This window comes from Ursus arctos, unplaced genomic scaffold (genome assembly GCF_023065955.2).
Source record: "Ursus arctos isolate Adak ecotype North America unplaced genomic scaffold, UrsArc2.0 scaffold_2, whole genome shotgun sequence".
NCBI classification, from domain to species: domain Eukaryota; kingdom Metazoa; phylum Chordata; class Mammalia; order Carnivora; family Ursidae; genus Ursus; species Ursus arctos.
In genome coordinates this window covers 77,576,771-77,603,620 of record NW_026622874.1, presented here as the reverse complement: position 1 = coordinate 77,603,620, position 26,850 = coordinate 77,576,771, and the positions used below count along the sequence as shown (strand labels likewise).

The 26,850-nt window shown below is 44.9% G+C and overlaps 2 protein-coding genes across 28 annotated transcripts in view; one reads left to right on the top strand and one right to left on the bottom strand.

The window, feature by feature from the left end:
• Window positions 1–10,339, bottom strand: part of NDE1 (nudE neurodevelopment protein 1) — a 31,985-nt gene extending 21,646 nt beyond the window's left edge. Inside the window, exons 1-3 of one of the 2 annotated variants that reach the window (XM_026520266.4) lie at window positions 10,256–10,339; window positions 2,714–2,839; window positions 1,562–1,715 (exon numbers count right to left, since the gene is read on the bottom strand). In XM_026520266.4, the coding sequence (XP_026376051.2) occupies window positions 1,562–1,715; window positions 2,714–2,796 (237 nt within the window). In that variant the 5' untranslated portion in view covers window positions 2,797–2,839; window positions 10,256–10,339. Of the gene's footprint in view, window positions 1–1,561; window positions 1,716–2,713; window positions 2,840–3,847; window positions 3,949–10,255 lie in introns of those variants that run through there. The other variant, XM_057315450.1, reaches the window with a different exon arrangement.
• A 4,032-nt stretch (window positions 10,340–14,371) lies between these two features.
• The window catches only part of MARF1 (meiosis regulator and mRNA stability factor 1), a 73,717-nt gene continuing 61,238 nt past the window's right edge, over window positions 14,372–26,850 (top strand). For 6 of the 26 annotated variants that reach the window (XR_008960298.1, XR_008960299.1, XR_008960297.1 and 3 more), the window contains exons 1-8: window positions 14,380–14,507; window positions 18,046–18,247; window positions 20,414–21,103; window positions 21,873–22,047; window positions 22,970–23,196; window positions 24,289–24,406; window positions 24,965–25,137; window positions 26,366–26,794. Coding sequence is in view for 22 of the 26 variants with exons in the window: in XM_026520272.4 (XP_026376057.1) it covers window positions 18,104–18,247; window positions 20,414–21,103; window positions 21,873–22,047; window positions 22,970–23,196; window positions 24,289–24,406; window positions 24,965–25,137; window positions 26,366–26,794 (1,956 nt within the window). In the remaining 4 variants the exon portion in view is untranslated. Of the gene's footprint in view, window positions 14,508–18,045; window positions 18,248–20,074; window positions 20,153–20,413; window positions 21,104–21,872; window positions 22,048–22,969; window positions 23,197–24,288; window positions 24,407–24,964; window positions 25,138–26,365; window positions 26,795–26,850 lie in introns of those variants that run through there. The other 20 variants (XM_048224603.2, XM_048224601.2, XM_026520274.4 and 17 more) reach the window with 16 other exon arrangements.

Sequence of the window (26,850 nt, the reverse complement as noted above, 5' to 3'; positions counted from 1 at the left end):
CTCGCCCGTGAAGCTATCTCTAGCTCATGCAGACCCTTCTCTCAGAAGGATCTCTCGACCAGTACCATGTACCGGAGCAGCTTTTCCTTAAGTGTTTTTGGGGTTAGGTTTGTCTTCCTCACGAAACTTCCAGAACGCTAGGAACACATCTTCTAGTATCCACCACACCTGGCCCTTGGTTCATCCCCCCCCCCCCCCAGCAGCTCATCAAAATTTACACGGGGAGCTTTATTTTTAGAAAACGAAGGGGCACCTGGGTAGATCAGTCAATTAAGCAGCCGACTCTTGATTTCGGTTCAGGTCATGATCTTGGGCTCCGTGCTCAGCAGAGTCTGATTCAGGATTCTCTCTCTCTGCCCCTCCCCCTGCTGCTCTCTCTCTCCCCCTAATAAAGGAGTAAATCTTTAAAAAAAGAAAGAAAAAACATGCAGACATGCCTGGGCTTCCCCCCCCCCCTCATGCTTACTCAGATAAGGAATCTCAGGGCCAGGGTGGGTTCAGGCCCGAGGGTCAGGAAGCTAGCCGGGTGATCCTGCCTGGCCGTGAGGGCTGACAGCCGCGGTCTGCAGGGCACGGTGTGACTGTTTATCTGCTAAGCCCTACAGAATGTCTAAAAGGCAGTCTTTACCCTTTGGACCAGTGGTGCTCCTGACACTTGGCAATGTTGGCAAGTATTTTGGGTTCTCAAAAATCTGGGGGGAGAGGGTAGCCCCTGGCAGTGGGTGGAGACCAGCAATGCGGTTCAACATCCTACCATGAAAACCTCAGCTCCCACTGCAGAAAAGCTACCGAACCTCAAAGGTCCACAGTGTCGAGGTTGAGGAACCTGCTCTAGACTGGCACTGTCCAGAACTTTCTGTAACGAGGGAAGTATTTTCCACCTCTCTGTCCAATAATGATACTCAACAGAAACGTAGGGCTGTTGAACAGTGGAAATGTAGCTAGCAGAAGTGAGGAACTACATTAAAAAAAATTTTTTTTTATTTATTTATTTGGGACAGAGAGAGCATAAGCAGGGGGAGCAGCAGTGGGAGAGGGAAAAGCAGGCTCCCTGTGGAGCCAGGAGCCTGATGTGGGACTCGATCCCAGGACCCTGGCATTATGACCTGAGCCAAAGGCAGACACTTAACCGACTGAGCCACCCAGGCGCCCCGATGAATTAATTACATTTTTATTTATTTTAATGAACTTAACTGTCAGTTGCCCTAAGTGGCTGGGGGTTCCCACACTGGGCAGCATAACCCTGGACTGTGTATAATCTAACGATCAGCAAACCCAGGGACACCCCATACTCCAAAAATGTCTACCTTTCACATGCCTGGTGGGGATGTGGTAGACAGCCAAGAATGACTGTGGGGACACAGGTGTGACTCGCTTCTCACAGAGCTCCTCCCAATGGGGGAAAAAAAGATTTCCACCAGCATTTCCACCCAGCAGTCCTGGAGGGGGCGGGGAGTGTGCCCAGGGCTGCCCGGGGGCCCCTTGCACGGCCCGACTCGCTTTCCCAGGCACACACGCCACGCCGGAAGCCTGTCTGGACCTGCTGTCTATGTCCTCTCACCTTGATGGTTTCCAGCTCCATGCGAAGGCGGTTATTTTCCGACAGGAGGTCCCTGTTCCTGGTTTCGATCTGTTGCAGCTGTGTCTCCAATTCAGCTTCGTATTCACGGCTTCCCTCCTGGAATTCTCGGAGCTCCTCTTGCGTATTCTCTGCCCTACAGAGGTCCCAGACGCACTGGCAATCATTTACTGAGCACCTACCCGTGCTGTTCAGTGCGATGCATAGATTAGCTTGTGTTTCAACCACCTTTCGAGGCAGAAACTGGCCTTACCCTCATTTTACAGGTAAGGCTGAGAGAAGATGTGACGTGTCTCGAGGTCTCGTGAGTCAGAAGCAGAGCTCGGACCTGCACCTAGGTCTGCCTGACTCCGAAGCCATTTCTTTACCAATTCACTCTCCGCTCATTCATTCAACATATTTTGTTTGTGAACTCAACGTGGAGTAAATATATCGGGATTGCATACCCTCCGTGGATTGACTTGTGAGCAGGAACTGGACCTAATATGAATGTTTGCTTATTGCATCACTATAATGTGCCCCTGGCCAACCCCAGACACCCAACTCCAGCTCCTCAACCCTTACAAGTCAGGCAACTTTTTTTTTTTTAAATACTAAACCTGAGCTATCTTTAAGTCAAATTAAGAGTAAGGAAATTAGAGGGACTGGAATAAGACCTCCACATGGAGAGTATTAGAGTCCTTGAGAAATAAAAAGAAACAATGCTGAACACACACACATACTACTCCCAGTTATGGGCACTGAATCGCTGGTTTCACATTTAAAATCTGCAACAACCCATACTGTCAGGCACGGGGACTGACCAGATAACGCATCTGGAACTGATAAGACCCTGCCAGAAAACAGAATGGGATGGAGCACAGCAGTGTGCTTAGGACCAGAGGCTTTGGCACTCACACTCTCCCCCAGCTGCTTACCAGCTGGTGTGACCTCGGTGGGCCAGTTACTTGCCCTCCCAGAGGCTCAGTTCCTCATTTTTAAACGGGGTAATAACGGTTTCCTCATGAGGCAGTTTTGAGATTTAATGGACAGAATGTGTGTCAAGTCCTTCGTAGTGCTTGTCACCTAAGAGGCCCCCAAAGAAATGGTGGCCGCCATGGGAAGAAAAAGCAGGGTGGACTTCGGGAGACTGACCTCTGCTTGTAGGTCATAGCCAGATCTTTCCAGTAGTTAGCTTCTTCCTCCTCAGAGCCGAAAGTCTTTCCTGAGTCCTCCATGGTGAAAACAGAGCAAGAGGTCACTCTTCCTGTGGCATGGTGTCTAGGAGGGAAAGCTTTAATATTATTACCCATGTCTGGTTAAACAGCTCATCTTAAATTGGGGGGGGGATCTCCTGAATTTTATGTTGGATTAAATGATAAACCATTGCCAAAAACTGAAACCAAATCCAGACAAAATACAGCCCATCCACGTGTTACCTTTCATGAAAGATAAAACTACCAAGATTTTATTCATTTGGGGAAGGGGGGCAAGGAAAAAAAAAAAAAAAGGAGAGGACATCTCCTGGGGTTCTGGTTTAGACAACCGGTGCTACCATCATCCCCATCACCAGAGATGAACAACAGGAGAAGGAAAGTCTTTGGGGTGAGAGGATAATAAGCCCAGTTTGGGATATTTCTAGTTTGACACACCAGTGACACTTCCAGAAGCAAGAGGAGATCCGAAACTCAGGAGTGAACTCTGGGCTGATACAAATATAAGAGTCCTGAGCCTGTAACTACTTCTTCCCTCTTTCTTGTGACGGAACTGCTGGAGAATCTAGTGAGGACTATTTATGGGAACTCTGAGGAATGCCAGTGTTTGGTAGGCAAAGAAAGAAACTGTCATCTAAGGAGACAGGGGACAAATGAAGAGACAAGAACCAGACAGTGAGCTGTCCTGAGAGTAGATAGATGGTGCCAAGGGGAAAAGGAGGAGCGGTCCACAGTATCCATGATACAACAGAGAAACTAAGATAAGGACTGGAAAATACCCAGGAGACTTAGCCAAATGTCGGTCTCTGGTGATGTGAGCAAGAATAGTTTCAACACAGTGGAGGGGGAGGAGGAATAAATTGGGTGGAGGAGTTACGAGGAGGTGAAGAAGAGGAAGTAGAGGGAATTTTGGAGAGCTGGGTGTGAGAAGCAGAAAAACGGGACAGTAGCTAGAGAGCAAGGGGTGGGAATGGGACCTTGGCTCTGAGGACTTGGAGAGATCCAGAGCAGAGGCTGGGGAACGGATCTCTAAGAACGGCGGGCGGTGTACAGACTCCCCTCTGATAGAGCTTACCGGGTAACAGCTTATTCTCTGAATTTAAGTCTCTGAGCTTGTCAAAAGTTCATCAGGAACCCAAATGAGATGTCTCCAAGGTCCGTTCCTTCCCTCAAGGGAGATCACAATCTGATGTCCTTAGGGACAAAAGAATGAACGCAACCCCTCACTTTGCAAGGCATAACAAGTTGTATTTTTGTCTTGTTTGGAAGAGAGAGAGAGCGCTTGGGGGAGGGGCATGAAGAGAGAGAATCTTAAGCAGGCTCCAGGTCAGAGCGCAGACCCGACGGCAGGGCTCGATCTTCCAACTCTGAGGATCACAACCTGAGCTGAAACCAAGAGTCGGATGCTTAACTGACTTGTACTGCCCAGGCGCCCCATGACAAGCTATATTTTTTACTACAAATATGAATCATTCGGCTAAATGTTAGTATTGACATGGACACAATCACCAACTTCTCAATCCCTGGTAAAAAAAAAACAAAACAACAACAAAACACACACAAACAATTGTATTTATATTTGAGCACAGCCCTTATTGAGAACTAGATTTGTTAGTACCTGTACTCACATCTTCTCTCCTTCCTCATTTCTCTCCCTTCCCTAATTCAGAGACAACATGCCATGGGCCCCACCCCTCCCCTTCCGGGGAACAGCTTCTCTGAAAGCTGGATGGAAGCACAGAAGCTGGAAAGAGTAGAAAGCTGCTCATTCGTTGATCTTTTTCCATTCCAGCACTTCATCTTCCATCTTTCTGTAACACCACTCCAATCTTGGGGAAACCAACCCTACATTCATTCCATGGGATTCTGATGTACTTGACATCACCATCTAGCAGGAGGCACAAGATAGGAGGGATTACCTCCAGCATCAGTAACTGGCTCAGAGGGGGACCAAACCCAGGCTGAGCCAACGACACGGGTGGGCCTAACCCAAGCTGAGCCAATAACAGGATGGATCTAACCCCAAACTAGGCCAATGATTGGTTCATGGGTGGCCCTAACCCAAGCTGAGCAAACCAGTGTGTAGGCCTAGGGCTTTTGCAGAGCCATCGAGAAAGACACTCTGGAAGTATTAACTAACCTTATTGTGGAAATGGTTTCACAATATATACGTTTATCAAACCACCAGGTTATATACCTTAAGCTTACACAATGTTCTATGTCAATTCTATCTCTATAAAGCTAAGAGTAAAAAACAAAGACAGAAACTCTTCCCACTCGGGTAAGATGGCAGGAAGTAAGCCCGGAGCTGCCACCGATCATCCTTCCACCACAAGGGAGGAGTCTGCCACAGAATGAAGCCAAAACAGAGGAAAGCAGGGCCAAGAGGTGGAGACACTGCGTCCTGATGATATCATTTGAACACCTGGATCCAGTCACGCCTGCGTTAAGGTTATGAGAGAGAACCAACTCCCTTTCTTGATCACACCAGTTAGTGTTGGATGGCTGCCACAGAGGGTCCTAATTAAGGTAAGTAGTGAAAGATGTTGTTTGCTGAAAGTAAAAAGAACAGAGCACCTAGGGTGTAAATAACAGTAATCAACATGGCAATGGATAAGGGTAAACTTAGGTCTGGATACTCCCTGCTCAAGCCTTAAGCTCTAATGAGCCCAGAACTCATCTAGTATGAAGTCACCAAACCAGCCCCAAAGAGTCAAGAGCCCGTGCAACTGAGTACCGTGTGGCCATTATCTTACCGAGGACAGTCTCAACTGCATGGTACGCGAGCCCATGTAGTAGGACGAAAAAGTGAGGAACTGGGAACAATGGATGTAGACCGCCTTTTCCTACTGTTTGGGAAAATATCATATCCAATATTCAGTGTAATTAGTTCCTGCCTACTTCTCTAAACATTCCCCAACCCTACCCGCCCCCATTAGCTTATGTTCAAGCCACATTGCCTTCTTTCCGTTCCCTGAGCACACTAAGCTTGCTCCCACCTCAGGGCCTTTGCACTTGCTGTTCTCTACCTGGAATGCTTCTCCCTCAGATCTCTGCCCAGGTATTCTTGTCATTCAGACCTCAGCTGAAATATCTTCCCCAGAGAGACCTTATTTGAATATCCCACCAAATATCCCCTCTAGCCCTTCACTATTATATTACACTCGGCTTTATTTCATCATTTTGAGTTTGTTTTTATCTTCCCCCACTGGAATGTCACCTGTTGAGCACAGGGGCCTTCTCCATCTTGCTTTTTTAATGCAATGCCTAGAACAGTGCCTGGCATATAACAGGCGCTCCAAAAATGCTTGTGGAATGAATGAGCAAAGGGGAAGAAAGAAATGGACCACTAGCAGGAAGGGAATGTGAGGTTAAGGAAAGGCAAGAAGCCAGAAACCTCTGAAGACTAGTTTATAGTTGACATCTGTAAATCCTTAAGAGGCTTGTCAGGATGGGGAAAACCCCACTCTCCCTCAGCACCTGAGTGGCATCTCATTAGTGGGAAGTGGCAGGAGCAGAGGGCATCGTGTTGGAAACCACCCCCTCCCCAGGTGTACATGCTAAGGGGCATCTGATAGTGTTCTTAGGGTTTAATAACGTTCATCCTGCACTCTCATGACAGAGGAGTTTTAGGAAAAAACCTTCCTAAATAAAACACTTACGGCCAGTGACGACTAAAACTTAATCCTCAGGAAAGAAATGAATTTGAGATGTTTTAAGGACTTCCATTGGTCGAGAGGCTCTAATTACAACTGTGCTGATGGGAAAGCTCTGGTTTTGGACTGGGAGTGGGGGTAGCGAGGTGGTGGAAAAAAGCTGAGCAGAGACCTGAGCTCCTGTCGTAGCCTGTACCATCTGTAGCGCCTTCAGCTAAAGGGCAAAAACCACAGGCTTGGCATTTCAACCCCCCCCCCCGCATTTTAAAAACAATCCTTAGGGAAGAGGAAAAATATATCAGAGACTAAAAAGTAACAGCTGAACTTCACTTTGTTCCGAAACAACAATCTTTAAAATGTACGATTTTTCCTTTGCCATTTGAAAATGTCTCACAGTTCCAAGGTGCGTTATTCTTTGCCACAGAGAGCAGGTAAGAGGACGTGGAAAGACTCCCTCTCCCTACTGAATTGAACAACCGCGTGCTGGGTGTTAATAACTTATCTTCAACTTTATCCCCTTTAAGCCATTCAACTATAAGAATAAGTGAGACATCACTTGGGTTCTTAGAAGCTGGAGCAGAAACCCTGCCCACCTCGGCCATTTTCAGAGGTCCAAGTGGACAGCAGAGGCAAACCAGCCCCAAAGTGCAAGTTGGGGGGGTGACTGGAGGGTCTTTGAATTCAAATTCATGGTCTCCATGGGGTTGCAAAAAGACCGTTCACTTGCTTCATCTGGCCCACACACAGTCTTTTTAAAGGCACGGTGGCAGGCCCAGGTTAATGCTAGGTCTCGGTACATACAACTCTGCACCATCTTAAAAATCGGCGGTGCATGCATTTCTTTCTTTTATGCTACAAGTGTTACAGGCATTCTGCCTCCGAGCTTGTGCTCTCAATACACCATCATAACATCGTGCCCCAGGAGCTCTGTGGACAAACCTAATGGGCACCTCAAAAGTATATGCTACAGCGTGCAAGGAAGAACAAGCTGGAAGCAAGAAGTTCAACAAGTATGTATTGTTTTGCATAACTTAGATCTCCCAACCAACCTTTGATTTCAAAACCCTAGAGAAAACAAAGCACTCTCCTTTGGCTTTCTTCCGAGCAAAGAAAGCCAGCACAGCTGGTCAGGAGCAGTATACATGTATAAACTATCGAGAATTAACTCACCACCCTTCTCCACGCCAACCTCAATCCTTCCCAATCAAAACAAAGGGAAGAGCTGAAGGGAAAGGGAGGGGACAGAAAGACATGGCCAAATGTCTGCATGTACTTCAACAGCTTCTAGGTTATGACGCAGGCTCTGCATTTTGCAGAAGTGGCATCACTGGGGCAAAACCAGTCAAGAGTCAGCAAGTCTGACTTCTGTCTCTGTGCTTTCAAAGTCTATAATGATCTTCCTATGAAAATACTTAGGCATGCAAGGACATAGACTCAAGGGTGTATGCCATCATTCACTGACGTGGAAAATTGGAAAAACTTAACTGTCAACAGAGGACTGATTTGGAAAACTACACAGTTGTTAAGAAGTATATGAACTAATATGGAAGAAAGTTCATGATAGGTTAAGAAAGGGTGCCACTTCTGTTTATAAAGGTATTCCTCGGGTGCCTGGGTGGCTCAGTTGGTTAAGCGTCTGCCTTGGGCTCAGGTCATGATCCCAGGATCCTGGGATCGAGTCCCCCATCAGGCTCCTTGCTCTTCGGGGAGTCTGGTTCTCCCTCTGTCCCCCCACCCTTGTTCTCTCAATCTCTCTCAAATAAATAAAATCTTTAAAAATAAATAAAAATAAAGGTAGCTAGCTCTCTGCATACATGAATTGAAAAGGGTCTGGAAGAATGTACCAGATGGGGGTAAAGTAGGCCCTGAGATAAGAACCTGTACTGGACACACTATACATGGATTTTTACAGAAAGCATGTGCTGCCTTTGAAATTTTAAAAAGCTTAAACTCAGGTCAAAATATAGAATGAAAAAAAATGGAACAGCTATTGTTCCAGAACAATTCTATTGTACTGAATCAAGATGCCAGGGGAAGGGGCGCCTGGGTGGCTCAGTTGGTTGGGCGTCTGCCTTTGGCTTAGGTCATGATCCCAGGGTCCTCAGATTGAGCCCCGAATTGGGCTCCCTGATCCACGAGTGGCTGCTTTTCCCTCTCCCTCTGCATCTGCCTGCCTCCCCCCTTGCTTGTGCTCTCTCTGTCAAATAAATAAATAAAAACTTAAAAAAAAAAAACAAAACGAAAAGATGCCAGGGAAAGATTTTTTCCTTCTGTGATTTCCCTCTCCTCCATCCCTTCTCGAACATTTCCAAACACCTACTAAGTGCTAAAGCACTGCTGGGAGAGGCAGACAGAAAGCACCTACATCATTACTAGGTGCAGAAACAGTCCTAGCGGCTGACACAAACTTTCTGTATGCAGGCCCACTCATGTTAGGAGATTATCTGGTAAGGAAAGGGAGTGTAATCTCTCTGGGCTCACATGTTCTAAGGCAAAAGAACACACTTTGGAAACAAAAATAACATCCTAACAGAATAAGCCAAGTTAAACTATTATCTGAAATGAGAGGATAAAATATGCCAATCAGACGCCCCTGAGACTTCAAGAATCTAATCCTACGCAAAAGACACAATAAGAGGACAGATTAAAGTTTCAAACCTGGTTAAATACCAGTGTGGTGGTGGGGTCAGATAAGTGGCTCTGGGAGTCAGTCACTGGGATTCAATTGCTCTTCAAAGCACCCTACCCGTGTCCTAAAATGCCGTCCTATCCAAGAATACCGAAACAAAACCAGCATAGAAAATGACAAATCTCTGCCCAGTGCACCTTGTAAAGGCCGTTTCTTTAGAAAGGAAGTTAAAAGAGACCTCGAGGCTAAAAGTAGAAAGAGGCACAACCTGGTACAAACCCTGGACAAAGAAATCAGGGAAGCTCAGACCCTCAGGAGGCAGAGAACCTGAGATGACTGGAGAAGATAAGGTAGCTTCCCAAAAAGCTGTGTCAAGGTGATGGAGGGATTTCCCACGACCTCGGGGAGGCAGGTAAGCCCCACCACTGCATTCAAACTGTAGAATAAGCGTTTTCATCCTTTATCCAATCCTTCCCCAAAGTGCTGTCAGGGGAAATCTGAACCTTCCTGCTGCAGACATCTGAGAAAAGCAGAGGGAAAGACTGTTCCAAACACGCTCCCGAAGGCAGGGAGATGCCAACTGGGGGTGGCGCGCGGGGGGGGGGGGGGAGGTTTTTGGAAAGAATCCTGAACTGAGGGTGGAAGTGGCAAGGGGCAGTGGACGAGGTGGGGGGGGGGGTACGAGGAATGAGGGAGAGTCTGGGGCAGCAGAAGGAAAAGGGGTGGCGGGGGCTGAGAAGAGGCAGAAAAAAGAGCGAGAAGAGACCGAGGGAGTCAGGAGGGCAGCCTGGGGTGGGGGTGGAAGGGTTAGAGGGCAGAGGAGCCAGGCAGCGGGGACAGGGGACGAGGAGGGCGTGAAGGACTGAGGAAGTCATGGAGGGAGCGGAGGGCAGCTGGTCGGAGAGAAGAGAAAGTTGGCAAAGGCGAGGAGCTGGGTGCGAGGACACAAAGGTGGAAGGGAACAAAGTTAGGAAGGGAGGTTCCAGGGAGCGGGATTTTTGAGCCCAGCGCCCGGGACCGGCGGAGTACAGGCGGCCGGGAAGGGACGCGCGAGCTAGGGGCGCGGCAGGGTCCCTGCGAGGCGGCTCCCAGCGATCCCGAGAGCGCGGAGGGCACCGGGGCAGGCAGAAGAGTTTCCCGGCGCTGGCGACGGTCCCGGGACGGCCCCCACCCCCGACTGCAGCAGCTCCCCACTTACCCCGGCTCGGTCCGCGAGGACGGGCGGCGGCAGCGGCGAACCGCGCTCCCCGGGCCTCTGACCACCGCCCCCACCCCCGCGCCCGCGGCGGGCGCCGACTATTGGCTGCGGCGCCACGAGACCGCGTCCGCCTCGGCCAATCAGCGCCTAGTAGCGCCGTTTGGAAACTTTTTTCCCAGGGCCCGGGCGCGGCGTGGCCACGCGGCGGCACTGGTCCGGCCGGGGCCTGGGAGGCTCCGGCTGCCTGGTTGGGATCTGGCCGGCCTTGGAGTATGCAGGCGGGTCCCTGGACATCCGGGGACGGCCTTGGACGTCAGGGCCATGCTGTTCAAGATAATACGAGTCCCTCCCTTAGTCGCCGATCGCATTTTCCCCAAATCGAGGGAAGGACAAAGATCCAGGTCCGCTCAGGCTAAGCAGTGCTCCGTGTTTTTTACACCCAAAATAAAAATTTCAACATCATTTTCTTCAAAGGCAGCGAACTTCGTGTTTAAGGGTTTGGTTTTGAACCTGGCTTTGAATTCTAGCTCTACTCCTAGCTGGTTGATCTTGGCCAAGTGACTTAAAAGCTTTGTGACTTAGTTTCCTCATCTGTAAAATGGCTCATAATAGGATTCTACCTTGGGGTTATGCGGAGACAAAATGAGTTAAAGGAGTCTGTAAAACGTTTAGGACAGTGCCTAGCACAAAGTTAAATACAATCTGTGCAATTCTTGGATGATCATGATTTGTTCATTGGTTCTGTGTCAGACGCAATGCTAACTTCTTCACATGGGTTTCCTTATTCTCACAGCAATCCCAACTGTTCACCAACAAATATTTATTGAGAACTCAGGCTTGTAACACAACAAATGGCAGACAAGATGCCAGTCCTGAAAAGGCTTATGCTACTAAGAAAGCAAGACACGAAATCGGCAAACAGAGCAAAATAATTTCAGATGCTTGTAAGAAAGCAAGACTCTAAATCAGCAAACAGAAAAGAGTAAAATAATTTCAGATGCTTGTAAGTAATAATTTCAGAATACACAACGTCGTTTGAGAGGAAAGGGCCAGGAGGGGTCACTTCAGATGATCAGGGAAGGCTGCTTTATGGAGGTGACAATGGAGCTGAGACCACAGAAAAGCACTTTTATGGTCCTCATTTTAAAGATGAGAAAACAAAGGTGTAGGAAATTAAATGCGTTGCCCAAGGAGTCCCAATTAGTAATAACAAATCAGGCTTCAAACCTGGGTCCGTTTGACTCCTATATCCATATTCTTTAGCACTACCCTAGAGGCAAAGAGATTTTTAGCTATTTTGAGGCCTCAGGCCCCACTCTTAGAACCTTTCCTGCCTCCCTGCCTTGGTAAAGAATGACCTTTCTCTAATTTGACTTTGTTTTGACTCCTTTCTAGTTCCTAAAGGAGTTGAGAGATGCAAAAGGGAACCTCACTACCTATATCAACAGGGTTAAGTACCAAAATGTCGCTCAGGAAACTTCCATCTTGCTCACAAACACTAATAAACCATTCACACCCTCCTCTCAACACTTTTCCTCTGATGCTTTCTTTCATCAGAATTTTATTTGATTCTGCACCACTCCGTGAGGTTTCTGGGCAGGGAAGAATCAACCCAGTTTACAGAAAAACTGAAGTACAAATCAATGAGTTACAAGTCCTGCCTGAATGGCATTGATCAAGTCAATCAAACTAGCTAGTTTCCAATTTCCTTCATTTTCCATAAAGACAACAGGGAGGACACTGAAATGATTATCATGAAAGTTCTCAGGAATAGTTTAGGGAAATGGCTTTGTTATTGGGTAAAAACCTTTACAATGAAAAGAAAATTTTGGTGCATGTTAAAACCTTTTCCTCCCTTTATTTAATGTTTTCCTTGTAGCTTTTAGATATGAATGAGCAGAGAGCTCAGTTTCTCTTGCTTACATCCTTCCATTATAATTTATTATTTCAAAACACTAAACCGAACATAGAAGAGAAGTTGCTGGGGGAGAAACTCCTTTAGTCACAGCTAGGTTCATTTAGAAGGTGAATTGAATGTAAAATGGTCACTTAAATAGCACAAAAATAAAACTTCATCCTGGTTCCATAAATGTGAAGATTATGATTTGGACAGGGAAAAACTTAAAGTTACTCTTACTCTGATAAAAGAGTTTGCCCAGTAAAGAAATAGAGTAAGATTAACAGAGACTATATTTAAGAAAATATCTCTTAAGAAAAATGTGAAAGCACTCTTTCACAAGTATCAAATTGCATTTCACTTCATGATTGCTTCCCAGGGCTGGTGTAGTCTGCTTGGGCTGGTTTTCTACAGAAAACACTAAAACTGCATTTCATTAAAAATTAGACTTTTCATTAACTTTCCATTTAGAATTGATTCGGCTTTATTTACTGTATTTAACCTGTTGAGAACAGGCACAGCTCTGGACTTGAAAGAATGCCAAGCAAAGTCAAACAAAATGTGTCTGTTCTGTATTGCTTCGTGACCAAAAAACCTTTTTTAAAAAGGCAATAAAAAAAATCCACAATTACTTTGTTTCCTTTTTGTATTTTTTAGTTACTTCTGTCTGTGTTCAGAGATACTCAACTAGAATAAAAAGAAAAACTCCTCTAAAGAGAAGCATATTTGTTTGATACTTGGGGAAAGAAAAAAAAAAACCACACTAGACACAGGGTTGTTTTTCATCTGTTCTAATTCCCACTTGGAAAATAATACCCACACACAGACACAATGAAGATTTACTCAGCAGTAATAAATACCTAAGCAGGCAGATGATGTGTGTGCTTGTCATCTGCCTTCTGGAAAATGAAAAGCAAGCACAAAGGGTGCTTCAGCTACGTGTTTGATCTTGCCCTCCCCAACAGGAGTCTACAAGGATGTCTACAGCGATGGATCAGCTTCCCCTGAAATTTCCCCCCACTTGATGCAAATTGCCTAATGAAATTGCCTCACCCTGACTTCAGGTAGGGGGGGAAAACCTCATTCGGTGATTAGCATTCTACTTATTCTTCTGCAAAATTAATGTTTCTCGGCAAACTTCAGAAGTGAACTTTTAGGTCGTATTCAGCTAGCCCATCTTAAATATATCTCGATTTAGCTATGTTTTGTTTTTCTCATTGGCAACAGAAAAGAGCGAGCAGGCAAGTTTCAGAAACGACCATCGTGCTGAGCTTTAAAAAAAAAAATTATTTCAGGTAAAAGATTGTGAAGCACCAACCCCCCCCTTCCCGAAAAAAAAACAAAAAAACAAAACCTCAAATCCCCCAAAATCCAACCATGTCACATCCATCCACCTAAAACAAGCCGTCACAGGTTTCTCAGGGCTTTCCCTACCCTGTCCTTAGAAAGTTTGCATGCACTTGCAACAGGCTCTGGCCCAGGGCTTTTAAAAAGTGACGTTTTCTAACTGAAATCACGAGGATCCCTTAATAGTAGGTGACAGTGCCCAGCCGAGTCTGAGCACACACTTCGTTTTGTGCCAGCTGGGCCGCCGGCTTGAGAGAAACCCCGCCGGCCCGAAGGACGCCGCGGGAAGCCCCGCTGGCGGTTATTTTCTCTCCACTCGCCACTAGGTTGCAGTAGATTAAGGATACTGTGGAAATTACGCGTCATTTAATTAAAAAAAATAATAAGGTAGAGCCATCACGTGACGAAAGGGAGCGAGGGAGATGGGGAGCGCTCCCGCGCGAGAGCGCCAAAACCATCGGGTTTTTCATCGAAATCCCCTTTAAATCGCCTTCCCTCAAAAGACTGAAAGAGCCGAATTGTATCAAATCCCGGTTGGCAGGTTTTTTTCCCCCGGCTCCACCTCACAAGCCCCCTCATTCTTCGCTTTCAGGTTCCTTTCCACTCCACCACGATAAGCCAGGGAGAAGTCCTCCTTAAACTCGGGGTTTTCGCCAAAAAAGCCGGGGTCTCCCCCGGGGAAGGTCCCTATTTAGGGGTTTATCGGGAGGGGACTGAGCCTGACGAGGCTGCAGGGCCGCGAGGCCCCGCCCCCCCCGGGTTTCCCAGCACGCCCCGCGCGAGGAGGACGCGGCGGCTGGGGCGGGGTGGAGGAAGGGGCGGAGCGAGGGGGGGAGAGAAGGGCGTCGGTTTTGCGACAGGGGCGGTGCGGTGCGGAAGCGGAAGTGGAGGGTGCGCTTGGCGGCGGCGGCGGGAGCTGCGGAGTCGGGAATCAAAACAAAGGGCCTGGGGGGGCGGGGGGAAGGCGGCGGGGCCGGAATGTGAGCGGAGGTGGAGCCGGCGGCTGAGGTGAGTTGGCTGGCAGCTCTGGGGACTAGTTCCTGACGGGCTCACTGCTGTGGGGCCACCGGCTGGAGGCGGGACAGCGTCCCCCCCCTTCCCCTGCCCTTTGCTGGCGGAGGTGGGGGAGGTTGACTACTCCGAGGGGAAGGACTGGGACTGACCAGTCAGGCCCCCACCGTAGGTACGGGTTGTCTCCCTTTCAGGTCCGTTCACGACAGTCACTGCTGCGCCCCTGCTGCCCTTTGGAGGTGTTTGGCTCCCCGCCCGCACCTGTTCCCCTGCTCCTAGTGGGGCTTCCAGGTGTGGAAAGCAACCTTTCCGGAGCAGGGTACACGGATGGAAGGTTAAGAGAGGAAGGAAGGGGCGGGTGTTTTTCAACCACCCTGAGGGTTTTTGCATTCTTGTCGGTAGTTCAGCACTCCCTAGGGTGTAGTCTCTGGTTTGACGGATAGTGTTCAGTTGCCTTAGGGCATGAGCCACTCCCACTACTAATTGCAACGCTACACTGTGATACATATTTTCGTTTCCCAAACACCTTTCTGTTATTACCAAGAGCTTTCCAATTACATTTGTATCTTTTGGACTTCCCCACTTCTCTGAGCGGTAAATAACGCTGTTTTGCATACAGGGCAGTCAAAACTTAAACGGTGTTCCTAGATGTTTATTGAACTCTTCACTCGTTCAACAGTTGTTGATATGCACTGGGCACTGGTAGGTGCAAGAAATACAGCAATGAATGAGAAAACATGATGTCTACTGTCTTGGAGTTTATATTCAAGTAGGGGAGACATATAATAAACTCAAGAAAATAAACAATTTTAGGTAGAAGAGCTGTGAAAAAAAGTAATAGGACTGGGTGGTGTGTGGTTCCAGGACTAACTTGGGTGTTAAGAGAAGGCCACTTTTACACTTTGTCTTATTAAATCCCAACAGCCCCGTGAGGATGCTACAGTTGTTATCAGGCCCATTTTACACATAGGATCTGAGGTTCAGAGAGGTTGTGAACTCTCCAGAGCAACACATACAGGAAGCAAAATTGGGGATTAATACACAGACTGACATCAGAGTCTGTGCTCTCAAGCATTATCTGAATTGTTCAAAGAATTCCACTCAAATCAACAGAAAACTTGGCTTTGGCTACCTAAGTTACTTGGTGGCATTCCCAGGAATGCTTGGGAAATTGTCTGGGTTCAGGCCACTAACAAGCTAATATATTTGTACTTTCTGTTGATTGTGTTGAGCAATACCGGAGGCACCTTGGTGTGGTGCAAAGAGGTGGACAAGCCTGGCTCCGGCCCCTTTCTAATTATGTGATCTTGGCAAATTGAAAAACTTAATTAAACTTCTGTTTACTCAACTCTGTAAAGTTGTGGATTATTTCTCCCTTGTCTATCTCACAGATTTACTGTGGGGAAAAATTACATAAATGAACTTTATTGTCTGTTTGTTTTCATCATCGTATCTCTTGTGCCAAGCACAGGCCTGTTATATAGTAGATACTAAATAAATAATTACTGAATGAGGAAATAATGTTAAATAAAAAGGCTTTGTAATTGGTATTGCACACTACCTGTTAGCTCACTTTCAGGATTGGCCTTAAAAAGATTTTAGAGCATGTTGAAGTTGTGTATTGTGAATATCACAGATTCCTGTGATCTATAGAGCAGCTCGTTGGGGGATGCAAGATCTGTGTTTAGTAGGAAAAACAGCAATCATAATTTATTGTCATTGTGGCAGTTAACTCCATCTCTGCTTCCACACTGACTCCTAACTCTACATGGTAGGTGAATAGTTGCTGTATTCATTCCTTAATTTAACAAGTAATTAGTATACACTATGTTGCAAGCCCTGTGCTTGGCACAAGCTCTGCCTTGGGGAAGACAAAACCCAGATGGTAGGTCCTTTATCTGATTTCCCCCCCTCAGCAATGCTGGGGAGGGGGGAGAAATTAGCCACACTCTGCAGAGGAAGAAACTGAAACTTAGTTTTTGTAGCTTCCACATAAGGGCCAAATAGTAAATACTTTAGGCTTTGTGGGCCATGAGTTTCTGTTGCAAATACTCGTGCAAAAATAGCCGCAGACAGTATTTAAACAAATGTCTCTTAATCTAGAGAAATTCATGTAATTTAGTGTCACAAAATATTATTATTTTGATTTCTCACCCCCCCCCCCCCGAATTAAAAAGTATAAAATACCTTCTTAGTTTGAAGGTCATTTAAGTACAAGCTGTGGGCTGGTTTTGGCTGGCAGGCTCTAGTTTGCCTTCCCTTGTTTTATTTGATTAGTTCTGTATTTTAGAGAGAGTACTCCTCTCTCCCTTCACCATACTATGTAGATGTTACAATCTCTTGAGAAGAGCACCTTATCAGAGAGAGAGACCTAAAAGAAATTGTTTTATGTCCACATGAAATTTCTGATAAATTGATACCCTTAAAATGGCCACTGTAGTTGGAGAATAGGTGGTAGTTTGGTAGGATGGCAAGGATCTGGAGATGAGGTTCAGTTGTCCTTACCATTGGCAGGCTGCCTCCAGGCCCACTAGCTATTATCGATTTGATCTGCTTTTATTGTACTGTGTAAGACTTGTAAGAATGTGGGAACACTGGAGTAGATACAGCACATCTGCTACTTGAGATTTCTCGGTTAGATTTTTGATGGTATATCAGATTGCACTTTTGTAATAAGTAAATGAAGAAATTGGTTCGATTTGTTCTGTAGCAGAATCAAATTCAGAGTCCACAGAGTTCACTTAATTTGGACCTTCCACAGTCACATCAACGACACGGTGGGATAGGTTGCTATTAAGTCAATTTCAGAATCTTATGTAATTGGCAATGAAGACACATAATTGTTCTTTTACTAAAATTACATGCTCTCTTTGTTAACTTTTTCACCCTCACCAGTAGAGTCTTTAGGGAGAGATGGTCGAGAAGAACTAAGAAAAACTACAGAAAAAGCCTGCTCAGGGCTGGAGAAGGTTGCCACTTTGCTAGAATTCTACTTTTATTCCTTATTATCTGACTTGTTGGGAACCATTGTACCGTAAATACAGTTGTGCCATAAGTACAGTTACAGTCTCACTTTTTTCTTTATTTGAGAGCGGGAGTGTGCACACACACGTTGAGGGGAGGAGGAGAGGGAGAAGCAGGCTCCCCACTGAGCAGGGAGCCCAGCTTGGGGCTCTTGATCCCAGGACCCGAAGATTGTGACCTGAGCTGAAGGCAGACACTTAACCACCCAGGTGCCCTTGCAGTCTTACTTTTTTTTTTTTTTTTTTAAAGATCTTATTCATTTGAGTGAGAGAGAGAGAGAAATGGAGAGAGCATAAGCAAAGGGAGATCAGAGGCAGAGGGAGAAGGAGAAGCTGACTCCCTGCTGATCTGGGAGCCCACCTTGGGGCTCCATCCCTGGACCTGGGATCATGACCTGAGCCAAAGGCAGACGCTTAACCATCTGAGCCACCCAGGCGCCCCAAGTCTCACATGTTAATTGTGAAATTTGTACTTAGGCAAATAAATAACATTGAGATCTCATTCTTAACAGGGTGGAAGAATGAAAGAAAAGAAAGATGAAAGAATGTTGAACCACTTTGTATGGCTGTATGATGGAAGGAAGCGGAACTGAGGACTCCTGCAGTAGAACACCTGGATGGCTGCAACAAAATAATGATGCTAAGCCATGGCTTTGGAAATTCTCTAATTGCTTTTCTCGTCCTGAGCAGACATTGCCACTTAGTCCCCAAACGGTAACTATGCTCAAGACTGAAGACATAGGAAATTCCTTATGCGAATAGATATGCGGTCCGTTTGGTCTGGGGCAGTCTCTCTCCCTGGAGTCTGTGCTAAGTTTTACCTTGTATCCTGCTGAGTCCTCCTTGTAGCACATGATTATAATTCCTGACTCAAGGACAGCGTAAATTTTTTAATTCCTGCATTCCTATTCTACGGACCTGTAGGTGCTTTAAATATTTAATGTTAACATTGGGGAAGATTTGTTTCTTGCAGAAGTCACAGATTCCAAAGATAAAATCCAAACTGCAGAGGCAAATCAAAGGAAAGTATAAAATAGATTTTATTTCACTCTAGCCTTCTGAGGTTTGAGTCTTAAAATCAAGGGAAGAGTGATAGGCCCTTATTGGCAGTCTTTTTCTCTTCCAGATTTCTCTTGAATATTTAAATGTGTCTGTAACTTCCTTTGCCTTTTCATAGTGATTTTGACTTTTTCTGATTTTATTCCATGCACCATATTACCACATTTCTATTCTATGTCTTTTTTGCTAGTGCACTTGGGATTTAAGTGAGTCTTTACTATGAATTTACATAAGGGTATTAGTAACTTTTTAAAAACTCAACTAAATGCCCTGTCTTCTTCAGTTTTTCATTATATAGTTATCTTTTTTTGCATGGCATCAGTAATTAAGGTCACTTACTTTAGGGACCCTTGGCAACAGGGTTGGCAGCTCAGACAGGAATTCCTGGGATGGAGGATCTGGCCCTTACAGAGTCACACAGTGCAGGATTGCACTCAACTTTACAGATCCAGAAACTTGAATTTATCATTGGCACCCAGAATTGAGTAAATTCAGGAGAACCAACTCAAATAACCCTGACCATAAGAGCCACATCTTTTTTTTTTTTTTTTAAGAGCCAGATCTCCATAAATCAGAATGCCAGTAATTTCCAACCTAAACTGTAATTACCAAGAGGGCAGAACACACTGCTTGTTGGCAGTCAGTCAGTTGCTCTCTCCTCCCTTTTAGGAAATGTCCAAGTGAAAAATCCAGATTTCTCCTAAATGAGTGTACTCTCCCAGACGAGTGTAGAACCACAGCCAAAGGAGTGAAATCATAGCAGTCAGATGGCCCTTTCTGTGCTCTGAGGGAAGAGCATGTCTCTCACTATATCAGGACGTCCTCTTTCTCTTAATAGTTCCTGCAGTCAGCCAATAGGGGCTATTGATTAGTTAGATCCCCTTTCAGTAGCCAGGTACTCTGCTGCGTGCTTACGTGCACTATCTCGTTTTATCCTTCTAACAACTGTAGGAGGTTCATCGTGTCATTCCCAATTGAAGGCTGACGGAACTGAAGTGTAGAGAGGTTATGTAACTTACCCAAGGTCCTAAAACAGTTCCTGGGTATTGCATTCAAACCCAGGTCTCTGACGCAGGTGTCATGCTATAACCTTGGTAAATTTACTGGCCTCCTGTGTCTATGTTAGAGGCATATGACAAACTATTTCTCTGGGATCTTATTCCCAAATAGTTTTCTAATTGCTCTAATTCTTGTCCCCGGCTACAAAGTAATTGTTGGCATTATGGCTTTAGGTCATGATATCCTAGAGTTTGCTTAATGTCGTCAACAACACATTTAAGACCTGTCCATGGATGGGCTGCTGGGGCAGATGGCTGATCTTATCCTTAATGTTTGGAATCGTCTGGAGGACTTTCCTAAATGCCTCATGGTCTGACTGCAAGAACTACTAAGTCTTTTCCTCAAAGCGCTTGGCTTGTAAGCCATCTTTATCGAATGCTGTTTGTGACTGTGTCATTTTCATACCACCTGTTTTGTCTTTAGAAGACCCTGTGAGGCAAGGGGAAGTTATCAAAGGGAAGTCCCTGAGGCACAGATGGTTTAACCTGCCTTGCTGAACATGTAAGCAGAACCCTCCCCCAGTCTCCTCAGATTCAGGAAGGATACGGTCTTGATTTTAGTTGTCTGTTACGGTGTTCGCCTCCTGCAGGCCCTTCTGAAGAATGCCCCTGGTTTCAGCTGCCATTCCATATTGTTTGGTTGTGGTTGAGTGATGTAAACAGAATTGAACGCTATTTCCATTTTTGGGTCACAGTAGGATGTGAGTAACCAAAAGTCAATAGCGTCGTCACATTAACTGGCGTTCTGATCTTCTCTTCCCAGAAAGATTACATGGAGAACAAGAAAGTTGCTGTGGAATTAAAGGATGTGCCATCTCCCCTTCATGCTGGCTCTAAACTTTTTCCAGCAGTCCCACTTCCAGATATCCATTCTCTTCAGCAACCTAAAATACAGCTTTCACCTGTCCCCAAAGTAAGCTGCTGTGCTCATTGCCCTAATGAACCCTCCACGTCGCCAATGCATTTTGGTGGTGGCGGTGGTGGTGGGAGCGGAGGTACCGGTAGCTTGATTCACCCGGGCGCACTGTTAGACTCGCAGAGCACCAGGACCATCACGTGTCAGGTAGGGTCAGGGTTCGCTTTCCAGTCTGCGTCTTCACTCCAGAATGCCTCAGCTAGGAACAATTTGGCCGGCATTGCAAGTGACTTTCCCAGCATGTGTCTCGAAAGTAATCTCTCTTCCTGCAAACACCTGCCCTGTTGCGGAAAGCTTCATTTCCAGTCATGCCATGGTAATGTGCACAAGCTGCATCAGTTCCCGGCTCTCCAGGGCTGCGCCTCTGCTGCCTATTTCCCCTGTTCTGATTTCACAAGCGGGGCTCCAGGGCATTTGGAAGAGCACATTTCACAGTCGGAGCTAACGCCTCACTTGTGCACCAATTCTTTGCACCTAAATGTGGTACCTCCGGTTTGTTTAAAGGGCTCACTTTACTGCGAAGACTGTCTAAACAAGGTGTGTATCTTTTTATTTGTTCTCTTGGGTGCAGCTGACCTTTGAGGAATGACTTTCTTAAAGTAGATAGATGTTTCTTGAAAAATCTTTATCGTGCACGGGGTGAAGATTCTCCTGTGAGGTAGCTTTCACCCCGTCAGCATAGCTTCTCTTGGTCCTGAAAGAAGCAAAGGGTAAAATGGGAAGGGCCATTCAAAAACGTGCAGAGTCATTATTTATGTAGTTATGCTTTTAGAGGCTCTTGTGATCAGTCCGTTTCCTACATGTAAACCGAGTTCGACAAACCTTCGTGTTCTGTTTTGTCTTTAACGACTAGAGCACGATTGTGGTTTCTCATAACTCACGCTCACCTTATACACAGACCCATTCAGTGATGTAGGTCACGCTGTGTTGTGTTGTTCCTTTGTAAGACTTTGAGGGACTTGGAACTTGGCCTCGATCACACGGGCATTAAAGTAAAAATCTCAATTACCTTCACATAAAGTGTGTTTGGGGTCGCCTTAGGAGGATACACATGCCCCAGAACGTAAAGGTCTGATCGTGTGAATATCTTCCCAGACCATTTCAAGTCACTTCTTGAAGTGGGTTTATGAATTGATAGCTAATAGTTCTGGGAATGCCCTGAAATATTGAAAATACATTCCATCAGAGGTTAACAGGTGGAAAGAAGAAACACTTAGACTGTGTTTTCAGTTGTTGTTTATAACTCTAGGTTCTGAAATGATGTATCTGAAACCTCCTCCTTTTCTTAAAAAAATTTTTAAAACAGCCGGCAAGAAATAGTATAATTGATGCTGCTAAAGTCTGGCCAAATATACCACCTCCAAATACTCAAACTGCACCTGTTACTATTCCTCTGTGTAATGGCTGTGGAACCAAAGGAACAGGGAAGGAGACCACGTTGTTATTGGCGACCAGTCTAGGCAAAGCTTCTTCGAAATTTGGTAAATGACAGTATGGTATAAAATGTGCATATTTAAGTAGTTTTCAGTATCTGATACTAACACTGCATTTAATCGCCTTGAAAAGATTCCTTGTGGTTCTGAAGCTACTGTGTATATGAGTCTCCATTTCTACCTCTTGGTAAAAATCTTTTTATTCTTATAGACCAACAAGCCATTTGCCTTTTATGTTGAACTGCAGCTATTTGAGACCAGAAGCTGTGTATAGAAAAATAGGGAGTATATTTGGAGAAATCAGTGCTCGAGGGGACTCCTTTTCAACCTAGGTTCATAATCACACTGTTAGTTGTGCACTCCATAGATGTCCTTAATATTTAGAAAGATTTAGTAATGGTTGATGAAAAACGAATTGAAAAAACCTAGTATCATTTCCCCAGAAAAGTAGTTAATGTATTTCATCTTTTGAAAACATTTTTTTAAATATTAAATCAGATGTTAATGCAGTGTTAATTTTTTTTTTTTTTAATCAAGGACAGTAACAAGTTCACCCTTTGTCACCTCTTCATTGGTCTTCCATACTGAGCAGGTAGACAAGCGTGGGCAGAGCATGACAATCAGGTCTCAGAGCTGCAGTGTCCGTTTACCTCCGAGTTAGTGTTCAGAGGAGCATAATGATCAGCATGAGAATGGCTCATGCTTTGCAATGGATTTACTGTGGGCTTGAAGTAACTTGACCTTTAGATTTGTTCTCTCCTGAAAAATAGGAATAATCGCTTAGAAATACTATTGGAACTTGCGGTTGTGCTATTAGGTCAACCGGTGAGGTTGGTATCCTTAAGCTTAACATCAATCAGTAATTTCATTTTTCTGCCACTAAGAATGATAGGTAGCTACCTATTATTTTATTTTAGTTTGCCATTTTTTTTTCCACTATGTGTGATTGAAAGTGTTAACATTTCCTAAGGGTCACCAGAAGTTGCGCTAGCCGGACAGGTGCTGGAAAACTTACCCCCCATTGGAGTTTTTTGGGATATTGAAAACTGTTCCGTTCCCTCTGGCCGCTCAGCTACTGCTGTTGTACAGAGGATCCGTGAGAAGTTTTTTAAAGGCCACAGAGAAGCCGAATTCATCTGTGTGTGCGACATTAGTAAAGAAAACAAAGAAGTTATTCAAGAGCTGAATAATTGCCAGGTAAAAAAATAATTTTAATCTATTACGGTAGAAGAATAAGCACATGCAGGTTTTTTTTTTTTTTTAAGAATTTCAATTCAAAGTTTGTTTAATACGCATTTGTGCTGATTTTGCAAATAAAGAAAATTAGCAAAAGATTATTTCTAAAGTACTAGAAATCGTTTACTCATAACTGATCTTCCAGTAATTTACTTGTATGTGACTAGTGCTCTGCTAGTATGATGGTTACATTTATATCCTTTCTTTTGACTTCCATGACTGCTTTGTGAAAAGGGCTCATAGGATTTATTATTTGAAATATACAAATTCACCTGAGGCACCAAGATGTTAAGCAACTTTTTAAAGATCACACAGCCAATAAATGGATATGCTAGGATTTAAATCCAGATTGTCTAGCTGCAAAGTCTATTAAGCTGGAACTAGAATCCAGTTCTTTTGACTCTTAGACAAGTAATTCTATTGATAACTGCCATATCACTGCCTCAAATTCTATATTTGTGCTCCTTAAAAAAAACTAATAAATCTGATTGTGTATTGCACGTAGTTGAAGCACCTCTCAAACTTTTCCTTGCTCTGGAGACTTCTGTGTAAGCCTGATGCCTTTAACAGAAATAAGCACATTTTAGCTCTGTTGGGGACAGATGCCTCTCCTCTCCCACCACCTGACTCCAGGTCCTGAAAGCCACAGACGATGTCTAGTGGAGACAAAGGACATCCAGTATAGCACCTGATCTCACCTTCTTCATATACCAATCTCTGCTACTTTCACAGCTGTAGGCAAAAGCTATTAGTGAGAGCTAATTTACCTACTTCAAATTTCACTTCCTTTTCTGCCTGTTTTCTCAAAGGTGGGTGGATGGAGTACAAAAGCAGAAGATAAGAGAGGCAAGTAGGGTTAATAACGGGTCTGGTTCATTTGTACGGAGAGACAGATTTGAAATTATTGAGATCCACTTCTAATTTTTTTCCATTCCTAAGTGGTGGTGATAAGAGTGTCTCTCCTCAGGACCATCTGCTAAGATGCAGGCAGAATATATAGTGGTTTTTTGACCTGAGCTGTTGCTCATTTGTCCTTACTTTAAATTAACGCAGGTAACTGTTGCCCACATCAACGCTACCGCAAAGAATGCGGCTGACGATAAGCTCCGCCAGAGTCTCCGAAGATTCGCAAACACGCACACTGCTCCAGCCACTGTGGTTCTTGTGTCGAGTAAGTGCAGAAGCATCTGCTCATTTGAGCTTAACTCACTGTATGGGCCTTGTTGTAGAAGCCAGACCATGTTAAAGTAAAATAGGCCTCCAGAGAGGCTGAAATACACAGGACGTATTTATGCTTATGTCTGAGAGCTGTTTAGAGAGGAAATGGAGTGTGTGGGTTTTGTGTATTTTCTCCCTAAACGTGAAGCCAGTTAAAGAAAGTGGAACTTTTTTTTTTTTAACCCTGGGCCCAGTGTTGCAAATTTTAAAAATCTAGAAAGAATCATTTCCAAAGTTGATGCTCCCCGAAATGTTAATATTTGCTCTCTTTTCCTATGGGAAGTAACATGTGTCTTGGAATTCAGTATAAGCATGTGGTAGAATTGTCCTGTGGTGTTAATTCTTCGAATATGAAATGTGTTCCTATTTTAAGAAGGGGTGGGAGGTGGGGAGCAACTCTGAATACAGTACAGCCATTTCTTTTTTCTCAGTGGGTGTCAGTGGAGTTGTGTGTCTCTGTCCAGTCCTTCTAACGTTTGGGGATGGGGATGGGCTGTACCTTTTCTTCCAGCTGATGTCAATTTTGCATTGGAACTCAGTGACCTGAGACACAGGCATGGTTTCCACATAATTTTGGTCCATAAAAACCAGGCCTCAGAAGCGCTGCTGCATCATGCTAACGAGCTGATCAGATTCGAAGAGTTCATTTCCGACCTGCCCCCCAGGTTACCACTAAAAATGCCAGTAAGTGCGTTTGTGTTCTTGTTTGCTGTATTCTGATGTTACATTATGGAGGCTGAAGACCACCCATAACGGGGGCTACAAAGTGAGGCTGCTCTTTGTAGGAGGCTGGCCAGAGTTTTGAAATAAGGCTTAGAAATAGTTCTTCTCTTACAGATATACAGAGAATTGATAACATACGGATTTTGCTTTTATTTTGTTGCACAGTATCATAGGGAATTGATGTGTAGGTTAACCTTACCAACAGCCACTTGTCAGTGTCTCCAAAGCTAGCAGTGTTCTGTGTCAAGTGGATGGAAGTAATGGAAACATTTATTACTCCTTTTGCTTCCAGTCATGGGCAAAGAATATGGTGATGGTTTGCACACACTCGTGGTTGCAGTCAAATAAACAGAGAAATTGTACCTTTTTTTTTTTTTTTAAGATTTATTTGAGAGAGTGTGTGCATATGAGCGATCAGGGGGAGGGGCAGAGGGAGAGAGAATCTCAAGCAGACTCCATGCTCAGGGTGGAGCCCAACATGGGCCTCAATCCCATGATCCCAAGATCATGACCTGAGCTGAAACCAAGAGTCTGGAGGCTTGATCGACTGAGCCAGCCAGGTGCCCCTAATTGTACACTTTTTAGGCATTTAATCTTTAAGCCCCAGGAACCCCTGGGGCTGTTTTCTACAGTTGCATTCCTCACCATGCGTGTGCACTCGCACAGATTGTAGTGGTTATTGCTACACCTGTAGCTCGTTGAGCCATGTGCTAGAAGAACATGAGCGTATTTCTAGCAGGATGAGCGTTTCTTAGAGTCTTGATTGGGACAAGCATGTTTACTACAGTGTTGAGCTGTTTTTAAGCTATTTGGAGAATATATAAGTAACTCCTAAAGAAATTGGCATTCCCTTTTCTAACCTCAAAGGCCTTTAAGTCAATTGTAGTATTTTAGGTAACAGATTTTCCACTTTTATTTCCACTTATTCTTCATGGTTAAAAAAAAAGGCTTGAGTATTCAGAACTTTAAATCTTGCCATTCTCATCCACTAGAGTGATCGTTGAGGGTACATTTCTCTCTTTCTGTGTTTTTCAGTCTGAATAAGTTTACCTTCTCCCCTCTAAATCATTGACCTCCTCTCCAAGGCTAAGGCTGTTAGCTTAAGTCTGGAGATCACTCCTTGTTCTAATTGTGTAATTGAACGCGTGCCCCTGAGTTAACCTGTTGTAACACTTCTCCTCTGTACCAGCAGTGCCACACTCTGCTCTATGTTTATAACCTACCAGCAAATAAAGATGGCAAGAGCATCAGCAACAGGCTCAGGCGCCTGTCTGATAATTGTGGTGGGAAAGTGCTGAGTATCACAGGCTGCAGTGCGATTCTCCGCTTCATAAACCAAGATAGTGCGGAACGGGCTCAGAAGCGAATGGAAAATGAAGATGTCTTTGGTAATAGGATCATTGTGTCATTTACTCCAAAAACTAGAGAACTCTGTGAGACAAAGAGTTCCAGTGCAATTGCCGATAAAGCGAAGTCTCCCAAAAAACTTAAGAATCCAAAATTGTGCCTCATCAAAGATACAAGTGAACAATCTTCCAGTGCCAAAGCCACGCCTGGAAAAGGGTCGCAGGCAAATTCTGGATCTGCTACAAAAAACACAAATGTTAAAAGTTTACAGGTAACTTTGATACCTCTTGCTTTCTGAAGTTTATGGTAGGTTTGGTTTCTTTGTGT